The sequence below is a fragment of the Calypte anna genome, chromosome 7 (assembly GCF_003957555.1).
Source record: "Calypte anna isolate BGI_N300 chromosome 7, bCalAnn1_v1.p, whole genome shotgun sequence".
NCBI lineage: Eukaryota > Metazoa > Chordata > Aves > Apodiformes > Trochilidae > Calypte > Calypte anna.
The window spans coordinates 11,116,411-11,133,180 of NC_044253.1; the positions used below are offsets into that span (position 1 = coordinate 11,116,411).

Consider the following 16,770-nt stretch of genomic DNA (forward strand, 5'->3'; position numbering starts at 1 on the left):
AGATACCAAATTCTGTTGATGTAAACAATGAGTATAATCCAAGAGTATTAACCAAACCGTGCACAACTGTGATGCATACATCTGCTGCTGCTGATATGATAAATGAACATAGAAACAAACATCAAAACAACGATCAAAACTGCATTTGGCCAAGCAGCCAAGACAGAAAAAGAAGCATGTCCCTGTCCACAAGAGTTTACTCTCTTAAAGCTTAGCAGATAGTCAGTTTCCCTGTTGCCAAGCCTGTAAGAGTGAAACAATCTGCAGGTATCCTGGCAGAGTGCTGGCTTTCCAGAAAACACCATGACATTTTATGAATTCGGAAGGAGAGTTGGGTTGAGTAGGTAGAGCATGATAAAAATGAACACTGTCTACAAAACACTGAGAGAACGTGTTAATCAGTGCCTGGCATGACCTATTTCAGTAAGGAATTAGTAAAGCAGGGCACAAGATGCTTATTCAAATGGCCCAATTTAAAATGCTGTGCATGCTAGTAAGCCTAAACAGGAGCTGGTAAGAAGCACCTCAAGGCCTGGAAGAAGAAACAAGCAAAATCTAAAATGTCATTTAAAACTAAGACAAGGCACATCCAATGCCTGAAGAGCAAAAATGGAATGACTTAAGTCTGGAAGAGTTATCAAGAGCTAATTCAATTAGGAACAGGGAACAAGTTCTTGATTTAGCTGAGTAGCTGGTGCTAAGAAAGGGCCCAAGAGGACTCCATAAAAACAGCAAGACTAACTAAGCAGCTATTGAAAGCAGCAAGAAGCTGTCCAGCTTGCCTTCATTTCTCTCCATTGCCTCACAAAAAGATCTGAAACTCTGTAAGGCAGAGCCAGTGCCTATTAGGAAGACTAGGAGAGGTTCAGGATCCATAAGACTGATGCTTTAGCGTGCTCCACCATAAAAAAGAAGCACCTTCATTATGTAGTATAAGAAAAGGTGTTGGAGCCCTCCAAACTAGCATTTATATAATTCTAACCTTCATTAAGTTCAATCATGCCTTTCTCTCCTGAAAAATATCAGCATAGATCAACTACTTTCAGGACATTAGCAGTAACATTTAGAGGGAAAAGACAGAGAAGAGGGAAAAGAAACAATTGGTTTTCTGCAGCGTGTACCTAGCATCCGCAAAAAATAGGTCATTTCATATGGCTCAGTGTCTTTCTGGGTTCTCTTTTAAGAATCTGTGATGACAGCACATGCATGCACAGTATAGACACACACTGGCTTTCCTCACCACAGGCTGCCATGTACACCCTGGCACAGCTGGGTCCCTGCTCCACAGAGCGATGTCTTGAATTTGAGTGACTTCCTGACACAATTTTAATAATCTACTGTTTGAAATTTTAGCCTATATGCCCTTCAGCTATCTAATTACACTCTTTGGATTTCCTAAAGCCCTTGCCTTACTATTTGACTACTTGTACTGCAGATTCCTCAGAGTAATATCACATTATGCATGTAGCTGATCTACCCCATCTACGGTTTTAATTGTAACACCAATTACAGGCAAAATTCAAGTATGCATAATTTCTCAACATGGTTTCCTTAAAAGTTGTACTTGTTATACAAAACAGGGGCAAGAAGGCTACTGCTCAGATCATCTTTGGGGAAACCAGTGAGCATGCACTAACACTAAGTAAAGACAAACAGCTGTCTTTAGCTCTGGACTGCTGAAATACCAGCCAAAGCCCACAGTGCCTTGTTAGCAGAGATTATCATTGGAAAGAGCTTGCAGCTGTTCTGCTTTGCCTCCAGTAGCTGTGTTCACTTGCTGTCACAGCACTGATATAAAGGCACTGCATATTACAGGGATTATCTGGATATTATGTGGGCAGGCAGGGGAAAAAACCCACCTCAAATACCTAATGTTTCACATGTGGTAGCCAAGAGATAACTACATCCTTGCAAAACTGAAAAGAATAATAAAGTGCAGGCAATGAAGTCACATCCTTGCTCCAAGGGCTGATCACCTCAGCACTGCTGAAGTTGCCACCTTGATCACTCCTATTTGAAGGCTTAATGGACTAAATGAGGCTTAAAGACTATTGCTAAATTTCTCCTCTTTGATCCAGCAGGCAGTACTAGCTTGCAGTGTTTGTATCTCTTGTTGGTAATAGAAATGCTACTGTCACTTCATTCGTGGGTTCTCAGCTTCAGCACCTGCTGAAGACTATCACTGCTGAAGACCCTGGGTTGCCTGGAACCATACCTACATCTCCAGCATGGCCTCACTAGTGCAGTAATACACATTTATTTTGAGACAGTTTTCCTAAACCACATTATCACAACTGTCTGTTCCTTCCCAAGCATTTGTTTCCTTTTATTAGCTTCATTTCAAGATTATTTCCTTGGCTGCAGCAAACAAGGGAGAGTTGCAAAGATGATACAATTCCCAAGAGCCAAGGCTAACTGCTAACAACCTTTCTCCATCACCTCAGCTCCTCTCAGCTGCTCTGTCAGCTTCACTGCCAATGTGCTGATTTACACCAGCTCATGATCAGCTATAAACATGCTCACACTTCTCTGTCTCTCTCTCTTTCTCAACTGCTGGTCCTACAGGCTCGTTCAGCCCCCAATTTATGACTGAAAATAGCTCTCTTTAGGTAGAACAAGATGCTTTCAGTATCTTTTCATGTCATGTCAGGAAACACAGACTTAAAATGACGAGCAATCCAGGGTGCCTTGATCTCCTGTTTGTCTCTGCAAGATACTCTAAAGGCTCCAGCTAAAGGCTGGAGTGAGAACCAGTGAGAACTGTGCACTCAGTACATACATTATTTTAAAAAGTCAAGACTTTTTGCAAGGAATTAAGTTCACTGAAAATTTAAGTTGGCATTTTTAACAAAGCTGAGATCTATGTATCTGCATTTATTTTGATCTGCAGCCTCCTATTACAGATGAAATGCAATTGTAACATGCAAGGCATGCACACTAAAAACCAAAGATTAGGAAGTCTCTCTGGTTTAGCCAACCTCAGTAGGATAGTAATGTTTGCTCTTCTGAGCAGAGGGAATGAGGGAGAGAGATAGCTGTTCCTAAATCATTGCATTCTGTAAATAACGAAGAGTACTCAGAATGTGGAGTGCATGAAGTTCACTGCCTTACTTTTTCAGCCACTCTGCTATATCTGCCGCAGTAGCACCGTAGTTCTCAAAGTGGAACAGGAACTTTCCTTTCCTGTTAAAGTAACAAAACAAGGTTTAGTCCTTGCCCTGAAAGATAAGAACATGCAATTATAAGTTCAGTGTCTGATTTCTAAAGTAGTTGCAAAGCATAACTGACTCAAAATAGCAGATTGTAGGATATCCCCGGACACCGTATTCTTCCTTTATCCTCTCAAATTCAGCAGAGTAAACATTCATCCCTGCAAGAACCTGAAAAAAACAGACCACAATTGTATTGATTCATGCAATGAAGCAGGAACATTACAACTTTTTTTAAAGAGTTAAGTTGCTGTAAATTAAAGGGGATCTCTGTAAAAGTCAGTATTCTTCTGATTTTATGCAAGGAGGAAGAGAGCAATATTTGAATCTAGCCCACAGAAAACACACACCAATCAGCTTGTCTTCTCCCTGCTCTGGAAGTATCTACATTTCTTTTTATTCACCCACTAACAAAAATGTAATTCTCCTAGTTACACTACTCATGCTCTCTTTGCATATTTGTATGTTAAGCTACAAGCCTAACTAATTTCTTTTCCTCCTTCTGCAAGTAGCTGGCTTAGTTCACATCCAAACATTAGCTAAAATGCATGAAGTTCCACACTTATCTCTCTGGTTTCCACTCCAGCAATCACATGAGCTGCTAGAAGCTCCAACCTACCAAGTGCTGGAGTTATCCCAGTCCAAAAATGTCCTTAATGAATGGCAAGAGGAAATCAGCATAATATTGATATGAATGTGCCCTGTTTCCATAAGACCAGGAAATACCACATAGCATTTATATGCTTTAAATATGTTAAATTACCTGACTGGTAAAGTGAGAGTTAGGAATGAACTTTGTCCTACAGATATCAAGAGGGGCACAGAAGTAAGGTGATTTTGTAAATGAAAAAGTGAAAAGCCTTTCCTTACCTCTATCCTTACCCAACCTCTATCTCCAGAGCCCTTTACCCCAAGCTTCAGGCTCAGGGCTCCTACAGCTTATTCCCTTGTGCCTTGATCAAGTAACTTGAAAGAATTTCTCAAGGAAAAATTTGAAGATGACACCGACTCTGATTTTCTGTGGGTGTGGGGGTTATTCTGCTATCAAACCTTCAACCAGTGAGTTGCTGAGACACCACTTTATGATTAACTCAGTTTATGGCACTGACAGCTTAAATCATTTTAGTAGCAAGGTTTCAATCTAAACCCCTCCTCCTTTCCCCTCCAAAACCAGGATTTTCTCCTTCCAGCTCAAATACCACATCAGAATTGAATACCAAGTTCCTGACTGCAGCAAACTGCACAGGCCAAACAAATGTGCTCAGAGCTAGCATGAAATAAATCTTAAAGCAGAAAATCCTCATTTGAAGGTCAACATTTTCTAAGAAGGTGCTGGAAAGTCACAGAGAGATAGTTTGCTTCCTCTCCTCTATCCTGAGAAAGCATAAAGGAAAGCTAACTAAGAGTACAGAAATAGGGCTTATACTTGCTAGCCAAGTCTCTTATTTCAAATTTTCATTGTAGTTCCAACAAGCAGATTGACTGAATTAATGAGATTATCTAGACCCAATTCTCCCCTTCCCTTACCCTCTCTGTCACCAATTGAGAGTGGCTAAATGCAATGGGATCAATACACAGTAGATGCTTCATAAAGTGAGAACCAAGCTTGTTAACTAACTCCCTCATAAACAACAGTCTACCCCATTTCACATTTGCTGTGAACTTAGAGGATTTTCTAGGCTTTAAATTGGCATTTCCAGCCATTTCAGATACTCCACTACAATTTCACCCAGCCTGCCCTGACTGATGTAAGTCAATAACCTGGATTCATTCTGGTGTTCATACATCACACCAAATACAATTAGCAAAAAGCCTATTACAATCAGATTCATTTTTAATGACAAAAGTAACAGCTTTGGCTGGCCTATAATCACAGAATTATGTAATATCAGCCTGTCAAGGACCATCAAAATACATCTACTAACCACAGCCAGGATCCTCTCTCTGTACCTAAGCTGCTCCTACCAGATGTTTAGTTAATTTGCTTTTAGCAAATGACTGAATGACCCTGACTTCAATTTCAATCCATTACCTCTTGTAATAGCCACAGCAGACATGAAGATCAGTTTACTCCTTTCACCTCTGCAGTAACATTTGACGTATTTCAACACTTATCTGCTCTCCACCAAGCTAACTATAACCTATACCAATTCTGAACCTCTCCCAAGTGGTCATGTCTTCTGGGCTTCTGACCATTCCTGTTTTATTGTGACACCTCGCCCACTTCACAGTTTCTTCAAAGGGATTGCTCCAAAAATGGTACCTCATACCACTACCTGATGCCTTTTCAGAGCCAAGTTTAACAAACAGATTAAATAAAGGCTTCCTTTATTTGGTATGTGGAATAAGCATATGAACTTGATGCTTCTGAAGTCTCATGTTTTCACCAAAAAGTCCAGCACCAGAGCAGGAAAGCACCTAAGCACACACTCAAGCACTCTAGCACACTCATGAGGTCCATGGGCATCAAGGAGATGCTGAAGTGCTTGGCTGACCACCAGTTCCTCCCTGCACTAGGGCCACAGCACATCAGTGACAGCCACCTGCCAGAACCCACCCAACTCAAACCATGGGACTCTCTTGTGCCAAGGATAAGATAAGCCATCCTTTCTGATTGAGTCCCTTTATTCCTTCTGTGCTAAGTGTAACGGAATTGCAAGGTCTAAACCAAACATAACACTGAAATACCACCCTGACTTCCTCTCAGTAATGGTACTGGGCCAAGGAACAACCAGTCCAAAGAGAACATAGCAACCCACAACAGGCACAGTTCACCTTTTCACTTTTATGACCTATTAAACAGGCAGTTCAATACTTCGTGTTTCTGCTACATAACAGTAATCCTTGCTTTTGAACCTGGCACATCCTGACAGCTAATGACAGGTCAGATTAAAAGGCCAAACATTCAGCTCACCCAAACTAATCTAAAACTCCCCAGAAAAGCCTGATCTGGAGGTCAGCATCATTCTTAGATACCCCATGGATAATCTATGATAGGTACAGCGCAGTTAACTTTAGAAATGGCAAACTGTGTACACATCCCACTCAGGAATCTAATTAGATCAAATTCAGACAAACAGACTGATTTTTTTGTGAAATACACAGGTGGCAGGGGCATAAGTGGACCTTCATGTGAACTGATTCTGCACAAAAAATGCTCCAGGGCAAAAAGCATCCCTGACCTGAGTTGCATCCAGCACAGGCACTGCTGTGCCACAGTGCTGTCACTCAGCTGTGCAGGATTATCCTGGATCTACAGAAACCATTTCCAACTGAGGATGGAAATAATCAAACTAGAATAGATTTGGAGTTTAAATTCTCCAGTCTGAATTTAATAAAATGAGCTGCACATGGACAAGGAAAGGATAACTGCAGGAGAACATGGTGCTCTGCAGCATGCCTCTCTTGTGCATTGCCTCTGTAGTCAGTTTTACACTCCTAATCCCTGCCCATCCCACCCCTCACAATGCCAGGCAGGATGGGAATGCCTTCCCTGGTACAGTGGCACAGGCTCCACCAAGGGGAGATGGTATTAAAGTGCTGCTTGGGTAGACAAACACACTCTTGAAAATATCTTCAAGAGTTGTAGTGTCCCAAATAAATCTGAACCACTCCCACTTACTTCAGCCCTAAGCGAACGAGGATTTAGAGAAAGCAGTTTTGAAAAACAACTAATTGGGAAAATGTGGAGGAGTCTGACAGCACTCAGTGCTTATGAGAAGTTCTGGACAGAGCCATCCTATTGATGAACTGAAGTGCTTGATCTTTACCCTAAAGGAAAATGGTAAACAGTGAAATATCCAACAGGTAGGATCAGACCAAATTCAGGTAACCATGAAATCAAAAACCTATTTCTCTGTCACTCATGAATTATTGGGATCATATAAATTATACATACCACATCATAAAACTTTGACTTCAGAAGGGTATTCAACTTGCTTAGAGAGATCTATAACCTTTACTAGTACAAACAGGTAACTAAATAATTGTGATGGCTGTTGATAGATTTTATTAAGGTTAAAACTTTTTTTCATTTCAACCTGGTATGAATGTTAACTTCGTTGACAGAGCTACAGTAAACTGACAGGATTTCATTAATGCTTATGTTTAGTGCCTCGGAGGGTAGTCAGAAACTAATGCAGGGATATCCCCTTCCATAACACTGTGAGTCTCCACTAAAAAAGTGGGTTAATTATCATCATAAAGGCAATCATTCCCTCAGTGATCAAGCAGGCCAAAAAGCTGACTAAAACCATTATGGCAAACACTTCTTTATCTTTCAAAGCAAGAGCTCAACAGAACTAGAAACCCACAAATTAGAAGCTAAACATAAAACTACATAGTGTCAGAGCCTGTTTTTTCCATGGCAAGAATTACATGAGATCCAAAGGGCAAGTGAGTTAGCATCTAATTCTCCAAAGGCTTAAGAATAAAAATCAAAAGAGAGAATCCAGAACAGATCTGGAACAGAGTTGTTAATTTCTGTTTTGTTTTGACTTGCTTAAAATTCCCCACTTTGAAAAGCGTAAGAGGTTTTAAATACTCAAAAAAACAAAGTGTCAGGAGGCTTTTTTAAAAATTGTATATAAATCTTATCTTCTCACTTACGTATTTACCCTTCAGTTCTGTCGCTGCCTGCTGGTAGGATGGCATCATTCTCTTACAAACACCACACCCTGATAAAAAAGAAACTGTGTAAGTAACATGCCAATACTTCTATTCTGACTATTCTGTAGGATCTTTGCTTCAAAGCATGTGAAACTACATTTTTTAATATTCAATGTATATTATTCATACAAAACATATAAATTATACTTCTATATTTTAAAACAAAACTCCTCTATTTCACTTAATATTTATTAGAGTATTAGTTTCTAAGAATGTTACTTTGTTACATGCTGCTATTTTTGCATGGTTTTTATGCTATTCATTTTCATACTCATTTCTCATCCCAATTTTAGAAAGAGTAACTCCATCTTATATTCCTCATGCTCTGAGCTGAACCCAGAGGGGAGCTTAAGATGAAACTCACATTTCAAAAGTCAATGGAAGTTGTCATGCTTGTGAACCCAAACAAAAACTTTGTGCATGTCTGGTCTTTAAGGGAGGGAGGGGAAGTACTTCAGATTCATCCCATCTTAACAAGTCTTTGAAATTCATTTGAGACATTTCCTAAACACATTAAACAGACATCAAAAGTTAAACAGTGCTCTGTTAATTGAGAAGATACTACTCAGAAGAAGCAACAGCCTTTTTAAGGTGTAATAATCAAGTGCTGAGGAAAACCCAAGGAGCAACTGAGGAAGAGTACCAATGTATAGTGTGCTAAGAGTGGTTTGATGATGCTCCAGAGCACTAAGCAGATTAGTACTAAATCACCTTGTGAGCATCAGGTTTCATTCCTGCCAAAATAAATAAATACATGCATGCACATGGGAAGGGGCAGGATAAGACAGCATGAAATACAAGAAGCTGTAGCCAAGCACTTGAGACACTTCTTGGGGAAACACCATGGCACAATAGTCAGCATTTCTATTCTGGTGATGACACAAGAGTTTTAAATTATCTTCCAGAAAGGAAGAACAGATATTGCAGCCAGTGGTTTAGAATCACATCAGCATGCCTGGGAAGAACATCATTTAACCAGAGAAGGAGAGATCTCAGTTTCTGTGGTCTTTCCACCTTTGATCAATCTCTCTGTTCAAGTCACCAGTGAGGCTGTCACATTAGTGCTGGTCAAAATGTCCATTTCTTGGTGGTCATGGACCACTCAAGTGAGGCCAATTGAGGTCTTGCAGTTTCATCCAAACCACTGGGCAGACATCAAAAGATTCAAGTTGTTAACACCATTTTCTGAATCTTCTCTTTCTTCTCTCTTCAACAGCCTCAGGCCCAGAACTCCCCCAGCTCCCTTCTCTTCTCCTCTTCCATCTCTCACCACTCCCTAGACACTCTTCTGGAGCACAGGAACATACCAGCCTCCTCCACCCAGCCTTCACCTCCATAGTTCTTCCACATCCAGCTTTGCTGCTCCCTCAAACTCACTGTTCTCAAGCCCACTTCAATACAATCCCTCCTGGGGATGCATTTCTGGGTTACACTGTTCAAGATACCAAGCCTCATAAAAGGATAACCTTGAAAAACTAGTTTTCTTCTTCAAAAGAAGGAGCTTAATGAAACATAAATTATTTTCTCCACTAGTTAACACCTCCATTTTTAAAGCCCTGTTTCCAATGATGTTACATATATGCTACAAATAGGTCCTTTTTGTTGCCAGATCCAGACCACTTCCTGCAGGAGTCTTCTTTGACAGTGTTAACTACAGAATAAATCTGAATGCCTCTAAGTATACCTAATTTTTCGTACTTAGAGATGTCTGACATTATAATACAGGTCCAAAAGTACACTGAATGGTCTCCAAATGGCAGGTAATATCTTCTCAGGGAAGTGTGCCTTTGCTCTGAGTCATTTTACCCAGATCAAGTATCCCTGAAACAGTAAAGAAACTGCATTTAAAGTTTGTAGTCACTTTCATCTCTCTCTGCACTGGTAGGTAATGAAAGAGCCCATTTCCTATGAATCTGCCACAATGAATCCAAACCCCTGCTTGCAAAAATCAGAGAAATAATGCAGCTGTCTTCCCCACAGCTTCCAATAAAAAGTCTCTGATGTCCTCTCATGCCAAAGACCTCTGAGTCACCCCTTCCAAGTAAAGAAAAGCAGAATTTCCTTCAGTGACCTGCCTTGATTTGCTGCTCCCAGTTATGATAGTTAACACCTGTATGCAAGCAGGAATTTCAGCTGCCCAAAGACAGCACTTTAATGCACCTGCTGGATGCATTCTGTCTCTAGCATAAGGAGTAAGAAAAGAAAAATTGGTCAAGAACCCAGTCGGAAGGTCTTGTGTGTTAAATAAAAGATGAGGGAGTTAAGAATTGCAGAATGAGAGACGAGAAAAAAAACAAAAAACCTTACAAGTAGGCTTCCTTCACAGCAGTTTAGAAAGAAGTAAAAGTATCACAGCACTGAAGACTAGCAGGTGTTTTGCTACTTCAAAAGAAGAGAAACTGAAAGGAGGAGGGTTTCTGGGGGAATGGTTCAAAGATAACAACAGGTTAGATAAGGCACATTTCAGGAAGACTCAGTTGTGGAAAACAATTTTTCATGATACAGGTAAACTGTGAGAGCACTCTGCAGCTGAACTCTCCCTGAAGGGGAGATTTGCTGGCAGAGCAGGAGCATCATCTCCAGCTGATGCAGAGGCAGCAGCAGCAACTGGGAACAACTGGATGCCATGCTAAGCCACACAGGACAGACTGCAGAGGCTGAAGGAATGGAGCTGAAACTAATTTCATTAAAGGAAAAAAACATTCTCTTATGCATCAAATTAGGTCTTTGGCAATTCTGGTCTTCTCGGCAGTCCTCAGATGAGACTAAAACGGCAGAATGGTATTTGAAGCAGTAATTATGAGAGAAAATACCCTGAGAAACAGCAGATAAAGATGCTTTGGGTTACAGTTTTAAAGGAAATCAGCCAGCAAATTGCTAGTGGTGCCTAACATCAATTTCCCTATCAGGGCAGTGCTGGAAGGCTTCTCTAAGCTTAGCTCTTTCCTTTCTCGTGGCTGCCCTGTTCTCCAGCTGAGCAACATCTCCAGTGCTCTCATTTTGGAAAGCCTCTCACATATTAGTCACCAGGAAACACAAAAAAAGATGCGAATCTACAAAATTAAGGGGATCTCTGTAAAAATCCTATGCAGCCTATGCAATGACAAGACAGCAGCATTACAAGGGCAATGTCACAAAAGAATTGCCATTTCTCCAAAGTGCTCTTACACTTTCCTCCTGTCATTGTCGCCACATCATTCCATTTGTATTTAAGTTATTCCTACCCATGTGGGTAGGAACAGCCAGGGTGCCTCCTGGATGGAGAAGGAAAGATATTCCTACTCTTGACCACTGCACTGTTCCCTATGCCTGCTGTATAGGAAGAACAAATACATTGGATTTTTTTCAACTGCACAGTCTCCTCTGGAGATGTTTTGCTTGTGTGGAACCAACTTGTCCTATGCTATGATCCAAACTGCAGAAGTAAAAGCATGTGCAATACCAGTTTGCACTTACAGCTCCATGCAGGCCAGGGGCCAGGTGCACTCTCAGACAGATGTATTAACACTTATGCACTCAGCACACGGTGTTTGTCTTGTACAACACAAAGCTAGAAAGGACAATGGGTAAAGAAATTACAGAAAACAACTGCTTAAAAGAACAATGAAAAAGAGCTATCATCATAACAGAAAGAGGCAAGACTAGGATAAAAGTGATGCACAATTAGGGGGAAACTGGGGACAACCAGGCAGAGCAACACACAGAGTTGAATGATAAAAATGGGACGAGATGGTATTAGTGAAGCACAGGTGAAGCTTCTACTCAGACTTGGACATGTCTCAGTAGAGAAAGGAGACAGAGGTGACAGGGCATCCTGGGTTACTTACATGGGGCATAGAACATCATCAGAAGGGGTTTGTCCTCCTTCTTCAGAAGCCTTCTTAATTCCTAGCAAATGAACCAAAGAAAATAAAAACAGACCTATACTCATGGACACCTCCTCTTATTATTTGTGTTACAACTTTAAACATTTAATATATTTACTCGTGGAACATAGACTCATCTCTGAGAAAGAGGGGTCATCTTTCCCAACAGACAAGACTTGAGTTTCTTCTCCGTCCTCAATTTTAACTTGAAAGAAGATGGCAAAATTCATTATAGATTTGGATAACTGCTAAATATCCTAGACCAATATCTTCACTGTTGAAATGTGGAAGCTGCATGGCTTGCTTTAATACCACTGCAGAACCTTTGACTAGAAACATTTCTTCATTGATTCAAACAAAAAGCCATACTATAATTCAAAAAGTCAGATCCAGTAATAAACCAAATTCAGCTTCCACACTACAAAACCTTGTCAGAGCTATGAGAAACCATGAAAATATGCTTTTCAATACCAATATGACAGAGAAACCAAATGAATTTTTCAAATTGAATGCAACCCTTGGAAGGCCTTTAATAGAGTACAGAGGGTGAACATTAAAATTAATCTTCCTACAAAAACTGAATGTCATAATAAAAGTTTCCAATATTAAAGATGAAAGCAAGAAAATTGAAAAGGCACTTTATAAAATACCAGCTTGAGTCCAATCAATTAAAGTTTTGAAAAAATCTACAGACAAGACAACTAATACAAAGACCAAGCTGATTACAGCAGAGAGGCTGTAACGAGCAGCTGTGTGGTGGAATTGGCTTTTTAAGGTAGTTTCATCATATTTGTTGCTTCCCCACCTATCACCAAGGGGACAGTTATGGTAAAAGGTTAAATCACTCATGATCTGGATCCTTATTCCTTTCTGCTCCAGCCTTCCTGAGAGGACTTCGGGCACAGAAGGGAACCCGATGTTTAATGAAATTCTGCAGTTTTAAGAGCACTGTTTTACTTGCATCCTGCAGTGACTGCATCTTGCAAGCTGCTACAATTCCCTGAGACAAAAAGGTGTCTTCCACCACACCATTCATATTGCTTTTGGTATTTGTCGTGTATCTGGTAGACTAATACCATGACCACATGTAGGGAAGAGGAAGGCAAAAAGCAGGAGACTTTTGTAGATACCACAAATTTGGTGAAGTCACTTAAAACAGTCTGGCTTTGTTAAGCTTCCCTTTTAACAAAAGCAAATAATGGTGCCTCATTAAAATGCAACACAAATATACACATTCCCTTCATCCCATATATTTATAAAACATCTGTCCAGCCCAGGTACCTTTTCACTGTCAACATGCACAACATCTTTGGCTTCAGGATCCTCCTCCCACAGTGGAGCACCTTCTGGATCCTTGAGAAAGGCCACCATAGACTGCAATAAAAAGGGAAAAAAAGCTCGTTAAGGAAAATTAACGGAAACCATGAGACATCCAATCGCAAATCAATGTTGTCATGCAAACCCCATCCAAATAAAGCTTTTGCTTTTCTGCTCATATACTTCTGTGTTCAAATGCAGATGAACACAAATCTCCTATTGCAGACCCAAGTGATACATGGGTGTGTACCTTTCTCATAACTGATATCTCAACTTACCAGTTCTTGTTTCCACTACAAAGTAGACTAGCACACAGACATATGCACTAAGGATCCTTTAGAGAGCTTTTTCTATGGTATTATGTCTGTAATACTTCCACAGCTACTCCCTGGCTTAGCAGGAAAGATTTCTCTTTACACAGAGGTTAGCTTCCCATGCCCTTCAGAGCATACTAGAATAACCCCTGAATCCAAAAGGACTATTTGAAGAGTACACTGATACTCACTAGGAGCAAAAGCAATGAACTCCACACTTAAAGATCAAATTGCTTATTTTGTCAAAGGAAGAATAATCCACCAACAGTTCCATGACCCACCCACCCAGAAACAGCACTCAATGAATTTTTAAGTAGGAGAGTAAGAAACAAACATGACAAGAGAAGTGGGAAATACGAGAGTCTATGATTCTGTGCTTCCATACTGAACAAGCTGAATACATATGCACACATACTTTATAATTGCTTTACCCGACTGACAACCAGCCATCTGTTTCAGCAGACCACAGATATTCTCTGTATCATAAGGAAATACTCTCTGACAGTTCTGATTTCAGCCTGAGAGCTGATTTCAGCCAGCCCTCTGAAGTCAATGAGATGCTCTTTGTGGGTTCCAGCAGAGTTGCACTGCCCCTTATTTCCAGCTGTACATGGAAACAGGCTTGATCACTATTATCCTCAGATGTCTGTGCTCTAGGAAACAAAATACTTGGCACTGTGTTCATTCATCACTCAGACTGACCTCATTTCTTTCTCTGAAGCACTGCTTGAAGGTACATGTCCACTCCCAGGCAGGATCTCTGCCACACCAGTGAGGTCCCTGAGGAGCTCCCTTCAATGACTGGCTGATGCTGCCACAGCACTCAGTGAACTTGGAGCACAGAAAAGCTTCATGAAAGCCTTTTTTAACCCATGGGCTATTTTGCCTAAGCTGCTCACGACTGAAGAGCAGAGCTGAGTATACACTAACATACACCTAGAGCATCCATCTATAAGCCTAGGTTTGTACTCCCCCTTCTCAAGAGCAGGTTAGCAGCACACCTGGTGACACATGCCACTGAAACAGTCTCAGACACTTTTGCCACCTCTGCTTTTGTTGAGGCTGCTCTAGTGCAATATTCCAACAGTTTATCAACAGTCAGTGCAGCTCAGCTCATTTTCCTGCATCTCAGTTGGTACTGCAAGGCTCAGGAGGATTCAGAGCTTACGGCAGGATCCATTTATTGCATTTATGTTTCCATCTACTTGCACAGCTAACATTGAAGAGATTTGTCTTATCACAAGAGGCAGCATATATTAGTCACTAGACAGCACGCAAAGCATTTAATGTACGTGGTAACAAGACCTAGGGGGTGAGGTAATAGTTTTGGGAGCACAAACACTTAAAGTAGAAGAACTGTGTTTAAATATAGCATTAGCAGAGAAAGGAGCTAGCTAGGGAAAAAAAGTCAAGTCATTTATAATGGAGTTACAGCTGTAAAAAGCTCTAAACCAGAGGCACTAACATTCCAAATGATGCTCTAAGAAGACTGAATAATATATGGGGAAAGGACAGAAGAGGACAGAACAGCAGAGATGTACACTTAGGAAAGCTTCAGCAAGTTCTGCTCGCTCTCAGTCCGCACAGACCTCAACTACACACTGGAGGGAGGAGAGAGGGGTCAACATTTTAAATGGCTAATGAGCACAAGTGACTCTGCCAGTTTCAAGGATTTCTATGTGGTGAGTTCAGTCATGTAGAAACAGATGCGGTTAGAAGATGGGGGATTAAAGAGACTTAATTCATAGAGCTTCTCTCTCTCAGCCAAGACAGAAAAAAAAATAGACATGTAATGTCTTCTGGCAGGAGCAGAGCATATGTTGCCTTCCAGCCATTACTTCATGCACTGAAGAGAACTTCCTGTGTACATTTAAATAGGAAAGAAACCCCCAAACAAACCATCACACTTTCTAATCACAGAAAAGCAGTGGTCCTCAGGTTGCTGGGTTAGAGATCAGAGCAAGATGAAGAATCAGAGAGGCTCCTATCCTACCATGACATGGTCGGCACCCGCTTGACCCTGCAGCACCACCACAGCCACTCTGGGCTGCAACCTGCTTTTTGAACCCTTGTGACAACTTTGAATCTTACACAATTCAGAATCACATAGGACAGCTTCATCCAGCCAATGCTGCTAAAAGCAAGTCGTTTTTAACAGCACAATAGCTAGCTGTCATATATGGACCTAGGATTTAACCTGAAAAAAAATATATATGCACACAGAAACATACCACTCTACCTTTAACTCCTTTGAAGCATGATGCAATGGAAATGCTAATAAAACCACTTTGCTTGATTTCACATACATACACCTTAAAAAAAACCTTGAAAAGGATGCAGAGTTTAGAGCAGGACCAATTTATTGTGTTAGTCTATTTCCCCTTCTAGTACTGAGAAGATCTGTACTTAAAGTTTTCTCTATTTTAGAGACTCTTAAAACTCTTCCTGTACTTCATCCTCCAGAAAAGGCTTCAACATGTAATGAACAGTCTGGATACCAGCCTTAGGGCACTACTGAGGATTAGAACATGGCATGACTAAAGCAACATATGAACAGACGTATCAGTTAAGATCAAAGACTGATCTAAGCTTAGGGCTCCAGCAACAACTCTGACTACAGATACAGACTACCATTCTTTATGTGACATAGACTGGTATATACTCTCCTTTTCTGGCAAAAAGTAATGAAGTTCATGGACTTTGCACCAGCTGTTGTTTTTGGATCTCTGTTTTGCTAACTATCAATGAATCCACACTTTATGACTGTCTGAAACTGTTTTAAGACTCCTAAATTCTCAGCTTTTGTAATGTAGCAACAAGTTTGATTACATTTTTTAAACACTGCATAAACATTTGTTTCAAATCAGCTGTCCCAAAATGTCACTGTTTGCACATAAGTTTAAAGAAAAAAAATAGGTAATCATTCCCCTTTTCAAGCTACTCACAATTACACAAATATCAATCTCCTTCAGTTGTCCTTTTTTCCAGGTCCAAGAATCCTCACAGAAATATCCAAGCCATCTGTGCCTCTGATCATCCTCACTGCCCTTCTGCAGGACTTCTACACCTTGCAATGATGGGGCAATCAGAATCACATACGGAAGAACCCATTGGACTCAGGTGGTGGGATAACACTTCCTCTTCCATTTTCTACTCCTTTCTTAATTATTTGCATTTTATATACTGTTAAAGCACAGGGCCAATATTTTCAAGTCAAATGCTGTCCTGACTGCTACTTCAAACTCATTATAAGAGCCTGCACTACTCCAGCATGGTTCCAAGTTCCTACTTTCATACTGACAAGCCACTTGGCTTGTGACAGTGACAAGCCACTGACAAGCCTTGTGAGAAACTAAGACTTTCTGCAAAGAGTTGGTAATCTTTTTTTTTTCAACT

The 16,770-nt window shown here is 40.6% G+C and overlaps 1 protein-coding gene across 1 annotated transcript in view; it reads right to left on the bottom strand.

The window, feature by feature from the left end:
- Positions 1–16,770, bottom strand: part of PDIA5 (protein disulfide isomerase family A member 5) — a 101,492-nt gene that overhangs the window by 52,365 nt on the left and 32,357 nt on the right. The window contains exons 6-10 of the mRNA XM_030454229.1: positions 13,025–13,117; positions 11,705–11,765; positions 7,818–7,885; positions 3,289–3,380; positions 3,112–3,183 (exon numbers count right to left, since the gene is read on the bottom strand). Coding sequence (XP_030310089.1) covers positions 3,112–3,183; positions 3,289–3,380; positions 7,818–7,885; positions 11,705–11,765; positions 13,025–13,117 — 386 coding nt within the window. The remainder of the gene's footprint in view (positions 1–3,111; positions 3,184–3,288; positions 3,381–7,817; positions 7,886–11,704; positions 11,766–13,024; positions 13,118–16,770) is intronic.